The sequence below is a fragment of the Rhamphochromis sp. 'chilingali' genome (genome assembly GCF_963969265.1).
Source record: "Rhamphochromis sp. 'chilingali' genome assembly, chromosome: 12".
Lineage (NCBI taxonomy): Eukaryota > Metazoa > Chordata > Actinopteri > Cichliformes > Cichlidae > Rhamphochromis > Rhamphochromis sp. 'chilingali'.
The window spans coordinates 13329077-13345300 of record NC_137939.1 but is presented as its reverse complement, the minus strand read 5'-3'; the positions used below and the strand labels follow the sequence as shown (position 1 = coordinate 13345300).

The 16224-nt window shown below is 42.1% G+C and overlaps 1 protein-coding gene across 2 annotated transcripts in view; it reads right to left on the bottom strand.

Annotated features, from left to right (window-relative positions):
• Positions 1–16224, bottom strand: part of LOC308407873 (plexin-A1-like) — a 338220-nt gene that overhangs the window by 262710 nt on the left and 59286 nt on the right. For both annotated transcript variants that reach the window (XM_080899801.1, XM_080899802.1), the window contains exon 3: positions 817–999. In XM_080899801.1, the coding sequence (XP_080755927.1) occupies positions 817–999 (183 nt within the window). The remainder of the gene's footprint in view (positions 1–816; positions 1000–16224) is intronic.

The window sequence follows — 16224 nt, the reverse complement described above, 5'->3', positions numbered from 1 at the left end:
TTTTTTATTCCTATTTATTCTATTTATCCCCTTTGTATATTTTATTTATATTTGTCTCTGTATTTATATATGTGTGTGTGTGTGTGTGTGTGTATATATATATATATATATATATATATATATATATATATATAACAATTCTGTAACTGTAACTTCGGTCGTTGCTGTGCTTTTTGGAAGTCGAATTTCCCAGAGGAACCCACCCGAGGGATTAATAAAGTTCTATCTTATCTTATCTTATCTTATATATATATATATATATATATATATATATATATATATATGTGTGTGTGTGTGTGTGTGTGTGTGTGTGTGTATAGCCTCGTCGCTACACTGATATATATATACACATGCACATTCAAAGCTGATATCTACACTGAGCGCTGATGATAAAGCCATTTGTCAGCGATGCCAAAACCAATGACCACTGAAAATACATCAGAAAATGACAGAAAATTGCTTCAGAGTGAAAATGCTTTTCTATAGTCCATGAAACACGCATACTCATGCAGTACACACACACACACACACACACACACACACACACACACACACACAAGCCCTGCACTGTTACCAGATCCTTTAAATCCCCGTTTTAGTCACATTTTGTTAGTTTCCTTTCACACCACATCACTGTCAGGTGAAATGTTTGTATCTGATCCTTTTTTTTTCATATTATAGAATGCATATGTGGTGAGATCTGAGAAGCTTTGAGCCAAATCACACTGAAACATCACTGAGTTTTGTCTTTGCGAAGAGTCTCTGTGTTAAACAGATCTGCGAGGATGTAAAGGTGCTTCGGAAACTCCAGCCTACCTTCTTTATGCGTCCGCTACGAGTGCCCGTGAACGCCACTGTGTTGCCACGGTAATCATAAGCAGCCACGGAGGTCATGCCGTCGTCCTTGTCCACATAAAGCGGGATGCCCTCGATGGCGGTGGTGCCCCCTAGAGGCTGGTTGAAGTCCTGGCCGCAGAAGTTGTCGTCTATCTGTAACGGCTGTGCAGAGAGGGTGGGGGGGAGGGGGGGTGGAGAGGGAGAGAAAGCCATTAACTCAACCATTAACACTTTCTAAATCCCTTCTCTTGTTAAACTAACATTAATTCTTAAAGAAGGAGGAGGATTTCAATCCCTCCAGCACTTAGCAGAAATTTTATGGCTCTGAAGCCAAGCCATGGCAGATTTACTGAGAAAATGGTATAAAATTATTGGATGTCACTGGAAAAATTGACTCCAGTTTCCTGAACTTTTTTTGTTTTGAGATGTTGTTGTAAATGGCAGACACAAGGCTGACAGGGATGTGTGTATCTCATTAAGGGCCAAAAGCCACACAAAGCCAGTTCATGCCTCTGTGTTTGGTGTGTTTCCTTCCATTACAGGCTTTGATTATTTCATTGTATGTGATGTCAAACTAAGTAATTAAGTATCTCAGTACGGCCTGAATGGATGAACAGTTGATTGCTAATGTTTAAAATATTGATCTCTTACTGCTTTGCCAGTGTAGTTTCTATCAGTAGACAAGCCAATACAACAAGTAAATCAAATGGAGTAAGCATAAACACGGAGGGGAGGGTGAATACATGAGCAGGACACTGGAGGAGGGAAATGACAGGAAGTAAATTATAGGTCAGATTAGCATATCATAATCAATGTGTCTTGTATAGCCTCGTCGCTACACTGATATGTTGATATGCCAAGCCTGATTTATGAATACGGCGCAAGTGGAAAGGTGAGTCTGTGTAACAGGCATGTCATTAAAACCATGTGTCGCATCACAAGGTTCACCTCACTCTGACATGCGTAACGGTGATGATCAGCATATGCACCACTACTGTAACATCACACGCGCTGAGAAGCACGTTGAGAAAGACACACACACACACACACATCTAGACAGAAGTTCATCCTAAAAAAAAAAAAAACACTATTCAGTTCAATTCAGTTTTATCGATAAAGCGTCAAAGCACAACAACAGTCACCTCAGCGTGATTTATACTGTATACTTGGCGACAGTTGGAACGAAGAACTCCTATCTGCTGCAACCGGTGGAGGGGGAAGTAATGCTAGAAACAATGCACCAACCAAAAACATTGGTGCACTTTGGAGGAATGTAATGCAAGTATCTGGCAGCTAATAATTTTCTGTGTGGCTAAATGTATTAGTTTGTTTTCCAATTACTAGCACTAATTAGTAGGCATCTGTTTGTCAGTGATGCACCTAAGCTGTCTATGGATACTAACCAAGCCTGCCAATATTACCTCATTAACCTTGTTCAGTTTTGACCCAATTCTTCACAGCTTCCTGTGTCTCTGAAGGGACAGCATGAATAAAAGTAAGAACATATTAGCTTTTCTTCTCTCACCCATGAGTTTGTCTTACTTTATACAAGACGCTGTTAGCTAGAGCCAGGTACTTTCACAGTCTAAACACGTGCAGTTAGTGGAGTTAGTGGAGTTGTACTGCTGGGGACGTGTCTAGCGTGTACCCCCCACCCCCATGATCCTGAATTGTATAACCCTTTCACGCATAGTTGTCACTACAGTGGACAGCTATTCAAAGGCTGTTTTCTGCACATAAACCACTACATTGGACACTGATGTGTCACTCCATACCCTGCCACCCACTCCAAAGGTGATGTTGTCCACCTAATTGGACATGTAAAAAAACTCTTTGAAAAGTACATGTTCAAAAAATTAAGTTCAAAAATCTTTTTTCATGCCTAAAGATGAATAAAAATACTTAAGAAAAAAATCTGGATTGAGGTTGTCATAATTCATGCATGAAAGGGATAATTAGAAAATAATGGATAGACGGATGTTAGCTAGTTATTTGCTTCTGCTACTTGTTCATTTTTGTCCAGATAGCCAGGCTCATCAGTATCATGGATGTGCAACTGAACCACCAGGCATCTGCCCTTGACTGCCACCCAACACGTATCACACCTGAGCTCTACACCACCTCCTGTGGTTGATGAGCCCACAGAGGATGGCTGGGAAGAAGCAGGTCTGAGCCTCTCTGCTTAGGCTGCTGGACCTGCGACCTGGTCGCAGGATGAGCATCAGAAAATAGGCAGATGAAAGGATGGATGTTCACTTTTGGGTACACAAAGTATAATTATTTGCCTAAAAAAATGTAAAAACCTCTGGTGATATTTAAATCATCCTGCCTCAAAACACAGAGGGACATATTGACAGTGACGCACGGATGTAATGCACTGTGTACACGCACAGACCCAACTGAACACAATAACAATAATAAAAGAGGAGAAAAAAGCAATATATCAATACATGCACAAAGAAGAACAATGCGCACACTCTCACACATAAACACACACGATGACGATTAAGCCTCCCACACCACACAAATTAACATGCCAGCTTTCTCTTGTTCATTACAAGACGTATCGTCACTATAGAGACTAATCAATCAACCCCACCCCTCCAAAACAGCAAAGCTGTCAGGGAGCGTGCGCTTGTGTGTGAGGTAGCGAGGTTAAAAAAGAAAAAAGAAAAAAGGGGGGCTGAGAAAAATGCCTGTGGCGGTCATTGTCTGCCTTCTACCAGACTTTCAAAGGCAGCCAGAAACATGGCAAAGTTTAACTTCAGTGAACAAAGACACAAAGTGACAAAGTGAGTGAGAGAAGGGCGAGAGGGAGGGACACACACAACAGCTTTGGCTTTTGTATGATTTACATAAACATGTTCTCAATTTTGGAGCTGCTCTGCGAGAAAAAGAGGGCAAAGAGAGACAAACAGGATGAAGAAAAGGGAAAAGGAAAAAAGCAAGCGAGGCGATGCAGAGAAGATGAAGACAGATATGAAGGTGCGGGAGAGAAGGAAATTAAAAAAGGAGAAGTGAATTACAGAGGGGGACAGAGGGGGAAGTGGCAGGAGGAGAGGGAAGAAGGAGAAAGAGCGAATGGACACAGACGGTCACGGCTCAGTGACAGTGTGAACCCTGGCCTTGGGTCTCTGCCACACAGTTTGCCCTGATAAAGACAGCAGAACTAGACCTCCATTCATTTCTTTCACTCACTTCCTTTTTTCACTTCTTCTTTTCTTTTTCCCCTATTCTAGTTTCTCCTCACCCTGCTTATCCTCCTCTGCTTCCCTCTTGTCTCTTTTCCCTTATCTTCCTTCAAATACTTCCCTCGTAGCTTTTCTTTTCCACAGGAACTGGCCTTTGGGAAATCTTGTCTGTCTCTGAAGGATGCCCCCCCCCCTTCACAAGCCTGCAGCTTTTCGAGACCACCTTTTCTTCCTTCTTTCCCGTAACAGCTTTATCAGAACAATGATCCACTGTTACAATAATTAACTGAATGCACTTGTAAAGGGTCAGAGGAATGACCTATGTGTCAGAAGCAGTGCTAGTAAATAGTAACACATATTAAAGCCATCAGCTATCTTTCGCGCAAGCCCAAAGTTTAACCTGATGCCCATGTAGGAACTGTTTATAATAGCAGCTTATAATATCATCATTTAGTCTGGATTTATTTATGCTGGGCGGCCCATACTTGTAAACTAATCTGATGAATTCCCAGTGTCTGTCAAGCTCGCGCACACAGAAGCGAGATCACCATCTTCCCAGCGCTGTTGTCGGCATGCTGAGGACGCTAATGGTTTGTTATGTTTAGCTTGACTTGCATCATTACCATAGAGTCAACAGCTCAGATTGAGGCACAGTGGAGCGTTCAGTCGACGTGTTTTCACTGCAGACAAATGTGGCCTCACACAGACCTGACATCTGCTAGCTGTTGTGTGCCTTGTAGACATGTAATTCCTATAGTCTGCCTACTTTATCATTCCTCCGCAGCTACTCATTAAGGAGAAGCCGAAGCATTTCCAGCCACCAATATGAAAGTGACTTAAGAGCCTAATTAAAGCATAATAATGCACATGATACAAAACCACGAGGGAAGAAAAAGAGAAATCCTCACACACATTTAATTATTTAGACTTCAGTCGTTAATGCTACAGAGCATACTGTGACTCCATTCATACTAAGCTAAAAGTCTCTTTAATCGATATAGTTATGTATCGGGTGTCGGTGCATCATCAGTTTTTCAAACTGTAACTAATCAAAGGTCAACAGAAATGCTAGCTTACAGGGTCTGTCCACTATGAGGGTTTCATGGCTTCACATTATGATGGAAACGAGTCTGATGTTCATATTTAAATGATCGTCTGCTTGTACCCACCAATACATTAACAGTAGAAGCTATCAGTAAAGAGCAACACTGTGCTGCTTTGCAGCTGATGGATGCCAAGCTTATAAAAAATGCCTTTTTAAAAAGAGTGTCTTCAAGGGTGAAACACAACAACAGCGACCACTCGGGAAGTATTGTATGTGCTCCTATAGCATCGGTTATAACAGAACTGTGTTTTACATGCACTTAAAAGAGCATTAGCTGCTAGCAGTTTGAATATGACATCATAATAATCTGATGTTTGCTATGTCTGCAGACATCTTCCTCATGCCAAAATACAAACAAAGGCTGAAACAGGAAGTTCCGGTTCAGAGGAAGGTCGCGCGCTGGACAGATCAATCGTGGCCGCGTTACAGGACGCACTCGATGACGCAGACTGGGGCATGTTCAGAAACAGCTCCGACGATGACGTCAACGTGTTTACGGAAGCGGTTGTGGGATTCATCGGGAAACTAGCGGATGATACCGTGGAGACAAAGACTATCACAACGTTTCCCAACCAGAAGCCGTGGGTGGATAAAACCATCCGCGACGCTCTGAGATCCCGCACCGCTGCCTACAACACGGGACTCATGACGGGGGACATGGACCCGTACAAAGCCGCGTCATATAACGTGCGGAGGGCGGTGAAAGAGGCGAAGCAGCGCTACGGGAGGAAACTAGAGTCACAACTCCAACAGAGTGACTCTAGGAGCCTGTGGCGGGGACTAAGGACAATAACGGACTATAAAGCACCAACAACCGGTATGACGAACGCGGCCGTGACTCTGGCAGACGAGCTGAACACTTTCTATGCTCGCTTCGAGGCTGCAGCTAAGGTCTCCAACAATGCTAGTGTTAATAATAATAATAATAATAATAATAATAATAATAATAATAATAATAATAATGGATACTTTATTGATCCCCATGGGGAAATTACTTGTTTTTCTCTGCATTTGACCCATTCACTCAGTGAAGCAGTGGGCAGCCCACTAAGCAGGCGCCCGGGGAGCAGTGTGTAGGGACGGTACCTTGCTCAGGGGTACCTCAGGGTAGCCGTTAAGTGGATTCGAACCGCCGACCTTCCGATCATGGGGCGACCACTTTACCTACTGAGCTATCCCTGCCGTTAGCGGCGCTAACGGCTGCAGACAGGAAGATACTGCCAGCACCGGAAACGTGCTCGTCATCTCCGAGCATGAAGTAAGGAGAGCCTTCAAGAGAGTGAACACCAGGAAAGCAGCAGGACCAGACGGCATCCCAGGTCGTATCCTAAGAGACTGCGCATACCAGCTAGCTCCTGTGTTCACTGAGATATTCAACATCTCTTTATCTCAGTCGGTGATCCCCACATGCTTCAAAGAGTCCATCATTGTTCCTGTCCCGAAGAAACCCCACCCTGCTTCTCTCAATGACTATCGCCCTGTAGCCCTCACCTCAGTAGTGATGAAGTGCTTTGAACGCCTGGTCAGAGACTTCATCATTTCTTCACTACTGGACCCACTACAGTTCGCTTACCGTCCAAATCGTTCCACAGACGATGCCATCTCTCATCTCCTCCACACATCACTCACTCACTTGGACACTAGAAGGGGGAATTATGTTAAAATGCTCTTCATAGACTACAGCTCTGCATTTAACACCATAATTCCCTCCACACTCACCACCAAGCTGGAGCATCTGGGACTCAGCTCATCTATGTGTCAGTGGATCTCCAACTTCCTAACTGGCAGACCACAGGCAGTAAGGATGGGCGGACATGTCTCAGCCTCCACCACTCTCAGCACTGGAGCCCCCCAGGGGTGTGTTCTGAGCCCCCTGCTGTACTCTTTGTACACATATGACTGTGTGGCCACTACCAGCTCCACCACCATCATCAAGTTTGCTGACGACACCGTCGTGGTGGGCCTGATCTCTGATAACAACGAGACGGCCTACCTGAAGGAGATTAGGAATCTGGAGAACTGGTGCCAGAGGAACAACCTCCTTCTAAACGTCAGTAAGACAAAGGAGCTGATAGTGGACTTCAGCACTAAGCAGGAGAGGAACTACCAGACCCCCGTCATTAACGAGTGCCCAGTGGAGAGAGTGGACAGCTTCAAATACCTCGGAGTTCACATCACGCAGGACCTGTCATGGTCCTGTCACATCAACACCGTGGTGAAAAAGGCCCGACAGCGTCTCTACCACCTCAGACGCTTGAGAGACTTCCAACTGCCCTCCAAGGTGCTCAGGAACTTTTACTCGTGCACCATAGAGAGCATCCTGGCGGGAAACATCTTAACCTGGTTCGGGAACAGCACCATGCAGGACAGACGAGCTCTACAGAGGGTTGTGCGGTCAGCTGAGCGCACCATCCGCTCCGAGCTCCCTGACCTGCACTCAATCTACAGCAGGCGGTGCTGGACCAAGGCCAGGAAGATCGTGAAGGACCTCAGCCATCCCAGCAACAGACTGTTCTCTCTGTTGAGGTCAGGAAAGCGATTCCGCTCCCTGAAGACCAACACAGAGAGACTGAGGAGGAGCTTCTTCCCGCAGGCGATACGGTCTCTCAATCACACCACCACACAGTACTGACCCACACATACAGTTCTTACACACACACTGGACTTTCTGGACTTTGGTTTTGCACAACACTGGTCACTATATTCTTCATTTACGGTTAATACTTGTACAGCTGCTGTTATTGTGTATATATTTATTTATATTTATATTTCTTCATACATTCTTATATAGTTCTATATTGTGTATTGTGTATTTTGTTGTACAGTTATTTTATTTTCAACTTTAATTTATATATTTATCTTTATCTTATTCTTCCCAGTTAAATTTACCCTTCATTCTAATTTGTGTTGTACAGTTATTTCATTTTTAACCTTAATTTATATTTTATTCCTTCCTAGTTAAATTTACCCTTTTTAATTTTTCATATTTATTTCCTATCTTATTCATAGCCTTTTCCTTTTTGTTCTCTTTAGGTCACGAGCAGTTGTCCAAGCATTTCACTACATATCGTACTGTGTATGACTGTGTACGTGACAAATAAAATTTGAATTTGAATTTGATCAGATTATTATAATTATATACTGCGCGTTTTTCCTGCGTGTCTTATTTCACTCCCATGTGTACTTTAAGATCGTCACTGTCCTCCATACATGCAGTGGATCTTTCATGTTTAACTTCATGTTAATTTAGGTTTAATCTGCTATCCCTACCTGGACGATTACACCACACTTTGTGTAAATCAGTGCAACGATCCTTCACTTGTGCCTAACATAAGGTGACCTGCTGTAGTCTTTTATTAGTGCGTTTATAGGCTCTATATAGCTTGTCCCTGTTGGCCTGGTGGACCTCTGACCATGCTATTAATATTACTAGCTATAGCTCATACTCGGGACACTGTACATAGCATTATTACACACAACCACACACACACCTTTGTTCTATTTCCAGGGGGTTAGACAAGGACAGAGTCCCCTGTGTTGTCCTTACCAAAGACCTCTGCTGTACACAGGCACTCGCTGGCCCCTGGCAACACGCACACACATAGACACACACAGACCCCTGCCAAACTCTTGCTGGGTGAATGATGATGGGGTGACGAGGGAAAGAGTGGGGCAAGTGAGATAAGGGGAAAAGGAAAGGAGATGGAGAGAGGGGGGAAAAGGACAGAAGAGGGGAGATAGGGAGGAGAGACATGGGGGACGGCTCAGGGGTCAACAGCACTCTTGTCGCCATTAATGAGCCTAAAGCCAGGAAGACAGACACAGAGAGAGTTTAGATCCCGCCCTGTAAACTGCCTATTAACTAGGGAGAGAGAAAAAAACAGCAGAGACCATACTGTGGTTCGAAAGTATGCAGCACTGGGAAGAACATGTTACCAACTTCACCACAGCTACAGTGAACCCATCCACCCCCCAACCACACACACACACACACACACAAACACACACACGCAATCACAAATCGTAAAACAACTATTCCACTTCTGTTTGTCGTTTGCCTTTTTTTCCTGACTCCTCACAAGTACTTTGTCTGCAGACTTAAGGCTGCAGCATCTGCTTTCAATTTGTAAATACTTGTATTTAGAATGTGTATTTCAATGTCACACATAGTGAAAAATATCTGGCAAGCATACTTTAGAACACATCGATTTTGAAGATCGAACAAAAATTGACGTGGGGTGTAGGTATATTTGTTCTTTTAGGTCTGCTTCTACAGCAGCAGGTTTCGTGTAATTCACAGTGGACGTAGCAGGATCACTATATGCAACGTAATCAGCGCAGTGTGCTTTCTCCTTCCTGAAGAAGCCTGTCCTGAAGTTTTTCCCTCAAACATGTTAGAATAAGATTCACATTGCAGTGGTAAACAGTCGGCTCTCCTATAGAGAAAATAGGGATTCTTAAAAAACTCATTTTACAACTTTTATTACTGTGCCAATGGTACTTTCAGATTCCTGATAGACTCTTGTAACAATTTACATGAAAAAAAAAAAAAAGAAAATCCATCTACTGCTTAACAAAAAGACTCTTATTACATTTCTCTTTCCTGTCTAGGTAGTAATTGGCAACAATCTTTGTTTGAATGAAAAAAAGAAACAAGTTCAAAAAGTAGTCATATTTTTCTTGTGCAGCAGACTGAGTAGTTTCTGAAATTACCTTCAGAATAACTACGTTTTGTTAAATAAACTTTAAACTGGGTTTTTCAAAAGTTGCGAGGAGAAAAAAAAAAGTATTTGCTGTTCGGAGAAATGCTTGTTTATAGATTTGGAATGCTAATATATGAGAAGCAGCAGTCAGGGTGAGCTACAGCCAACCTCTGAAGCATGGAGAACAGCTCCTTTGCTATGACTTTCCATTGATTTACTCTAAGGAAATTTTTATTCGCAGCTGGTCATTAAGTGCCGGGGGAATGTGCTGCGCTAGGCTCAGGTTTTTTCTATTTGTGCCTGTTTGGGTTGACCAGCATTTGAGTGTGTCGTCTACATAGCTGGCTCAATTTCAGCCACGTGCCGACCCTTTTAAGCTAAATCTGAAAGCAGGCGCATGGATAATTGTTTTTCCCATAGACTGTAAATAAACAACGGACACAGCTCACTCGCTGGATAGCGAAGTCGTGTTGCAAAACGTCAAGCTGAGCGTTTTTGCCACTGAACTGACTAAAGCGACGAAGTCCTTAAGAAATGTTTCTTGAGGTCATAGGTCAAGTGAGTTGTAGTATTGTTTTCCCTTTAACTTCTATATTTTTAGGCTTCTTTTTGCAACCCCACGACTGCCCTCTGCTGTCCATTAAAACAATTCAGTTTTGAGGAACTTTCAAATTGGATTTACTTCCCCAGAAGCGACATCCATCTTTTATATATAGTCTATTCCCGGTCTTCCAAGAATCAGTTTAAGGTGAGGGAACTTTTTGTTTACTGATGGTGTGTTAAATATGTGCACTAGTCTCCTCCGCACTCTCTGTCACGCTCTTTAGTTCTCTGAGTAACATACTGAGAGTGAAAGAGTCAACCGTCTAATCAACTTAAATTGTGAGCAGATTGTCTTTTTCCAATTTGACTCATTTGCAGAGATGTAAGGGAGCACTAAAAAAATCTCATCACAACGAGAGGACAGGGGAAGGAAGTGAGCGAGTGAGAGACAGTGATTGAGGTAAACTGAAAGGGAGAAAGAGAGAGACAGAGAAAGATGTTGTCAACATGCTCTCCAGAGAGCCTAATGCCTCAAGCATCTCCTCATCCAACAGTGGCATAAACACATCGCTCCAATCCCGCGGAGAACACGCGAGTGTGTGCGTGTGTTTCTGCATGTATATGTTAAACACAGTTCGTGCCTCTTTCCCATGTGAGAACGATAATGTCGAAGCAAGAGTTGTACTACAGAGACGTGCTGGCTGATGCAATGAACAACAAGACTTGCAGAGGCGAAAAGAACGCATTTAATTATGCGGGGTTAGCGTGCCTCTGTCTTTTTTAATAAAGAAAGGGTATGAGATGCGACAGCCAAACTTTGAAACCAGAAGTAAACAACACTCACACACACACACACACACACACACACACACACACACACACACACACACACACACACACACACACACACACACACACACACACACACACACACACACACTACCCTGGCCTACATCCAGGTATTTGTTGTGACTTGGCGTTGGAAGCGCAGGACAGCAATGGTTGGCCTTTCGGTTTCCCCACTGAGCCAATATCTGCTCTCTAATTGGTTGTTAATGAGTCAGAGTGCGTGTGTGTGTGTGTGTTTTTCAGGGTATATGACAAACAAGCAGAGAGAAAGACAGTGTGTATTCGTGTGACAGTGGAAGGGGGGGTGCAGTGGGGATCTTAAACATCTGTCTAACAGACTGGAACACTTGAATGTTTGACCTGTTTATGCACAAATACACAGACAAAACCTATACACACACATCCTTTGTAGCTAAATGTGCATTTGTATGTGTTATAGTGTGTGTGTGTGGTTGTCTTGCAGAGGCAATACATTCCTTGCCATCACACACACACACACACACACAAAGTGGACTTAGTGCAGACATCTGGCAGAGCAGTCTGCTCTAATGGCAACAGAACTACGAGCATCTGCATCTCACACCCACACACACATGTGCATGCTGTCACATGCACATAAAGACAGAATATTACTGCAGTTGGTGTAACAACTAATCTAATTAGATAAGCACAAGATACCAAAGACTAATTTGTCACAAGTAGTTTTTGTGCCAATGTTCCAAAAACCCTGACAAAACGCTGACGCTCAGCCTTGAGAATTTTTGAATGGTGTATTCTGACAACAACCTAATTTAGGGATTTAGCCATGACACTGCAATATGAAACAGTTATAAAAAAGACACACAAATGAGTTCTCTCTATTCATCTCCCACCAAGGTATTCTTTTGGGGAAGGAGCTGGATTAATTAAGCAGCAACCTTTTGGGCAGACAAAAACTTCAGTTGCTTGAACGGCTACTTGAGGCTAGCTCCAACAGTGAGTCAATCCCCATATAATCTAATGTAAGATAATACTGGTAATCATAATCATATGTATAACTCATATTTCATTCCAACTTTGGTATTATTAAAGCCTAGCTAACATGGCTAGCTTGGCTGTGCTCCAGTTCTTTTGAGTGAAATTCTAGTATTTTACATGCATATTATTTACAGGAGACTGAAGACGCCACTTGAATGAGCGTCAAAATGTTTCTCCCACTGAAAACGCTACATCCGGATGAACAGAATCAACTTTTGGGATTTCCTCACCTGGATGATTGAGCAGGCATCAAGACGTTATTTACTGTAGCACTTTCTAGCCGCTATCCAGCTGTGCGCTCTACCCACAAAGTGTATGGATAGCACATCCTCTCAGCTTTCAGGCCTCTCCTCTGTGGAACTTCTGTGTGTTTATGCAACACTTTGCATTCAATATTTACTTATTGTTAATCTCTCACTCCCACTGTATGTGTTTTATCCTGTCATCCTCCCATCACCATTAATCAGTCGCAGCAGATGGCCGCCCCTCCTTGAGCCTGGTTCTGCTGGAGGTTTCTTCCTGATAAAAGGGAGTTTTTCGTTCCCGCTGTTCCCAAGTGCTTGCTCACAGGGGGTCGTGTGATTGTTGGGGTTTTCCCTGTATTATTTTAGGGTCTTTATCTTACAATATAAAGTGCCTTGAGGAAGCGGTTGTTGGGATTTGGTGCTATATAAATGAAATGAATTCAATTGAACTGTTTGCAGATTTTGCTATAGTAGCCTTTGGGAAGAAATGCCAAGAAATAGAGAGATGTAAGTGAAAATGTAAATATATGTAAATATAGATGCTTCATGGCTTTAAAAATAACTGCCATCCCAAATATTTATTGAAAAGAAAGCTGAATTCACTTGTCTTTTTTTTGTATATACAAGCACTCACAGATGTTTAGTTAAGGGCCACTAAAGGTTTTCTTTCAGGTTCAGCGATTCACTACTGGAAACTAATACAAATTAATACCACTGTAATAGATGTTGCCAGTCTTGGAAAAATAAAAAAGGGAGAACCATTTCTGTTATCTGCCAGATTATTTGCAAAAAGCACTCCAAACTAAACCATGCTGAGTTATCCACTACACACTAACACAGCAGCTGGAGAAAAACACGGAAAAAACTGTTCAAAAAAATGTTAACGTGTAAACGAACTGTTAACTTTAGTTTAACAAATAAAAAAGGCAGATTATTTACATGGCATCCTCGTTATTACATCCAGAACGAGGTGTCAGTGGCTTTTTATGTGGGAAATATAAATAAATAAATTTTAAAAATTAAATATGCTTTCTTTTTTTTTTCCCCTCCACTATTCTGTGAGTTCACGGGTGGAGGGAAGACACTTCGACATTTCAGCATCTGTTGTTTTGGCTTGGATGAAATGAGGAGTATTAATGGAGGGATGCAGGGAGAGCCTGGCAGCATGGAGATGTGCTCTGGTGGAACGAAAAGCTGCAGGCGAAAAAGGGAGAGAGAGCGAAACTTCAGCCTCAGAGGTGAGAGTCAGCGGAATAGCTGGGATGCCAAGAGATCAACATTTATTTCACAGCTAGATTTATTCTGCACAGTTTTCTTGCACTCTGCTGGTTCATTGTTCTGCACCCAAACTTGAATCTTGTGCGCGTCTCTTGTCGTTTTGGCCCGATTTCTTTCACCCTCAACGTCTCAACTAAAAACAGTCAAAGGAGTTGAAACATAACTCACATAAAAACACATAACACTTGACTGACCTGCAATGTGTAAACTTGTTGAAGATGTATTTGTCTGTGCATGACACTGCAGCGTGTTTTGCACTCTGTCGCTCACATCAACCCCCAATTTCCCACTTCTTTATTGTATTTTTCCACTCTATTCCCCTTATAAACAGCGTCTGCACAACATGCGCAAGTATGAAAACACCATAGAGTAAATTTGGAATTATCTGAACAGCTCTGGAAATAACCCACTGTCTACTAAAGCCATCCCTTCTTCCATTTTTCCACTCCTTGGTGCAGGAATCCACGCATGTAGGATGCCTCATCGAGTTCAGTGTTTATGGCACTCAATGTACTTTAAAACGCCTTGAAACACACTTTTGGGTTAATTAGTTTTAATTGCCGACTTTCAAACGGAGAGGATGAATCACGAATGCGGGTCCTGTTGCTTTAAGTGGTGCCCTGGTGAATTCCAAAACAAGGTGGAGCACATTTGAAATCCCTGTTAGTCTCTGCAATTGTGAAGAACTGATCCCCACTGGGAAACTTTTCTGGGTCATAAATTCATGAAGGTGTGAAGCAAAACAAAACGCACAAAGCAGAGAAATCCCTAGAGGCTGAGGGAAGAGAGGGCTAGGATCCAACACTTGAGTGTCAGTTGGCCATATAGGTTAATGTGCCACAGTGGGACAGCAGCTCGCTTTACCCCAGATAGCCTCTGCCATCAACTGAGCTAATTCCACATGGAAAGTTCCAGTCTGCCATGTCGGGGCTTTTTTTTCTTGGCACAGTAGATTTGTTGACAGCAGTCATACATATTTTCAACACTGCCTGCTGGAAAAATGTCTATTTTCATCTTCACATTAGTGAAATTTGTACTGTAACACAACATGCAATCATGACTTACCTTCATCTACATTAAGATTCAGAATTTTAACTAATACAGTTTTACTGTATTGAACATCAACGCTTAAAGCTATGTCTCTTAGCTGCTTTTGATGTCACAGTCCTGGACGTTTGAATTTCGTTTTTTTAACATTTTCTTTATCGTTTATTCTTTATGGCATTTTGAGTTTTGTCCTAAGCAGGTATCTCCCGGTTGGTTTCCTTATGTTATATTCTCAGGCCTTCTTAGTTTTAGTTTTGCTGTCTAGGATATCTTCACGGTTATAGTCAGGGTTGGGGGTTAATGTAGTCACATTACATTTTTCAGTAATGCATTGCTGTGCTAGATTCAATAATCACTTACAGTTGGGGGTACTTGTTCCCCCCTTTTAGAGTAACTGCTGTAGTTGATACAGTGTTGAATGCCAACATCTTTTTTGAGCTTGCCATCAGCATTTTGTTGCAAAGCTGTATTCCTTCAGAACAGCAGCTTCACTCAACAACTTGAGTGACTAAGTCCACACACCTGAAATGAAATAACATACAGATTGTCTAAAGTCTGAAATCAAAGAGATGCTTTAAGCACTTAAGACGGGGACCACTGGCAGATCATTTCAGCTGCTGCTAATTAGAGATGGCACGATACCACTTTTTTATGTCCGATACCGATACCGATATCATAAATTTGGATATCTGCCGATACCGATATGAATCCGATATAGTGTTTTTTAATCAACAAAACTGTTTTTTAAAATATCTTGCTGCATTTTGTATAAGTTCATACTCAAGTTTAAAACAACAAATACACTAAAGCTATTCTGTTATACCTGTATGCAAAAAAAATGTTTCATAGTTCAGCAATACTGATCAATCTAATAAACTTAGACCTACACCATCCTCCCTATTCTGGTATTTTAAAGAGCAAATATTAAGCAACCTAACTAATAGGGTTCCAACTCCCAGCAACAACAAAAATAAATAAATAAAAAATAGGGAACCACCCCTCACGCTCCACCTCATGATGCTTAATCGACGTAATCAACCTTAATTTGATGCAGTGTGAAAAAAATGCACAGAAATCAATTGTTTTTCAAGAAATATTAAATAGATTCAACATCTTTCTTCAACAGAATTGCAGACTGCACAGATGGTACCTTCCCAAAGGAAAAAGTACTATAGCTTACTAGGGTATATATATTAGACTTAATAGTTACTATATACAGTAATTGACTTCTATTCATTTTACATCAAATTAAAACTTTGGGTGTCAGATAATTATTTATTAAAAGCTCGACATTTTAAATGAGAATAAGAAAGAAAAGTATGTCTTTGTGCCCCCTTTTCCCTGTTCATGCCCTACCGGCCCCCCTGGCTAAACTTTGCTAGATCCGCCCCTGCACAAATACCAGCGTC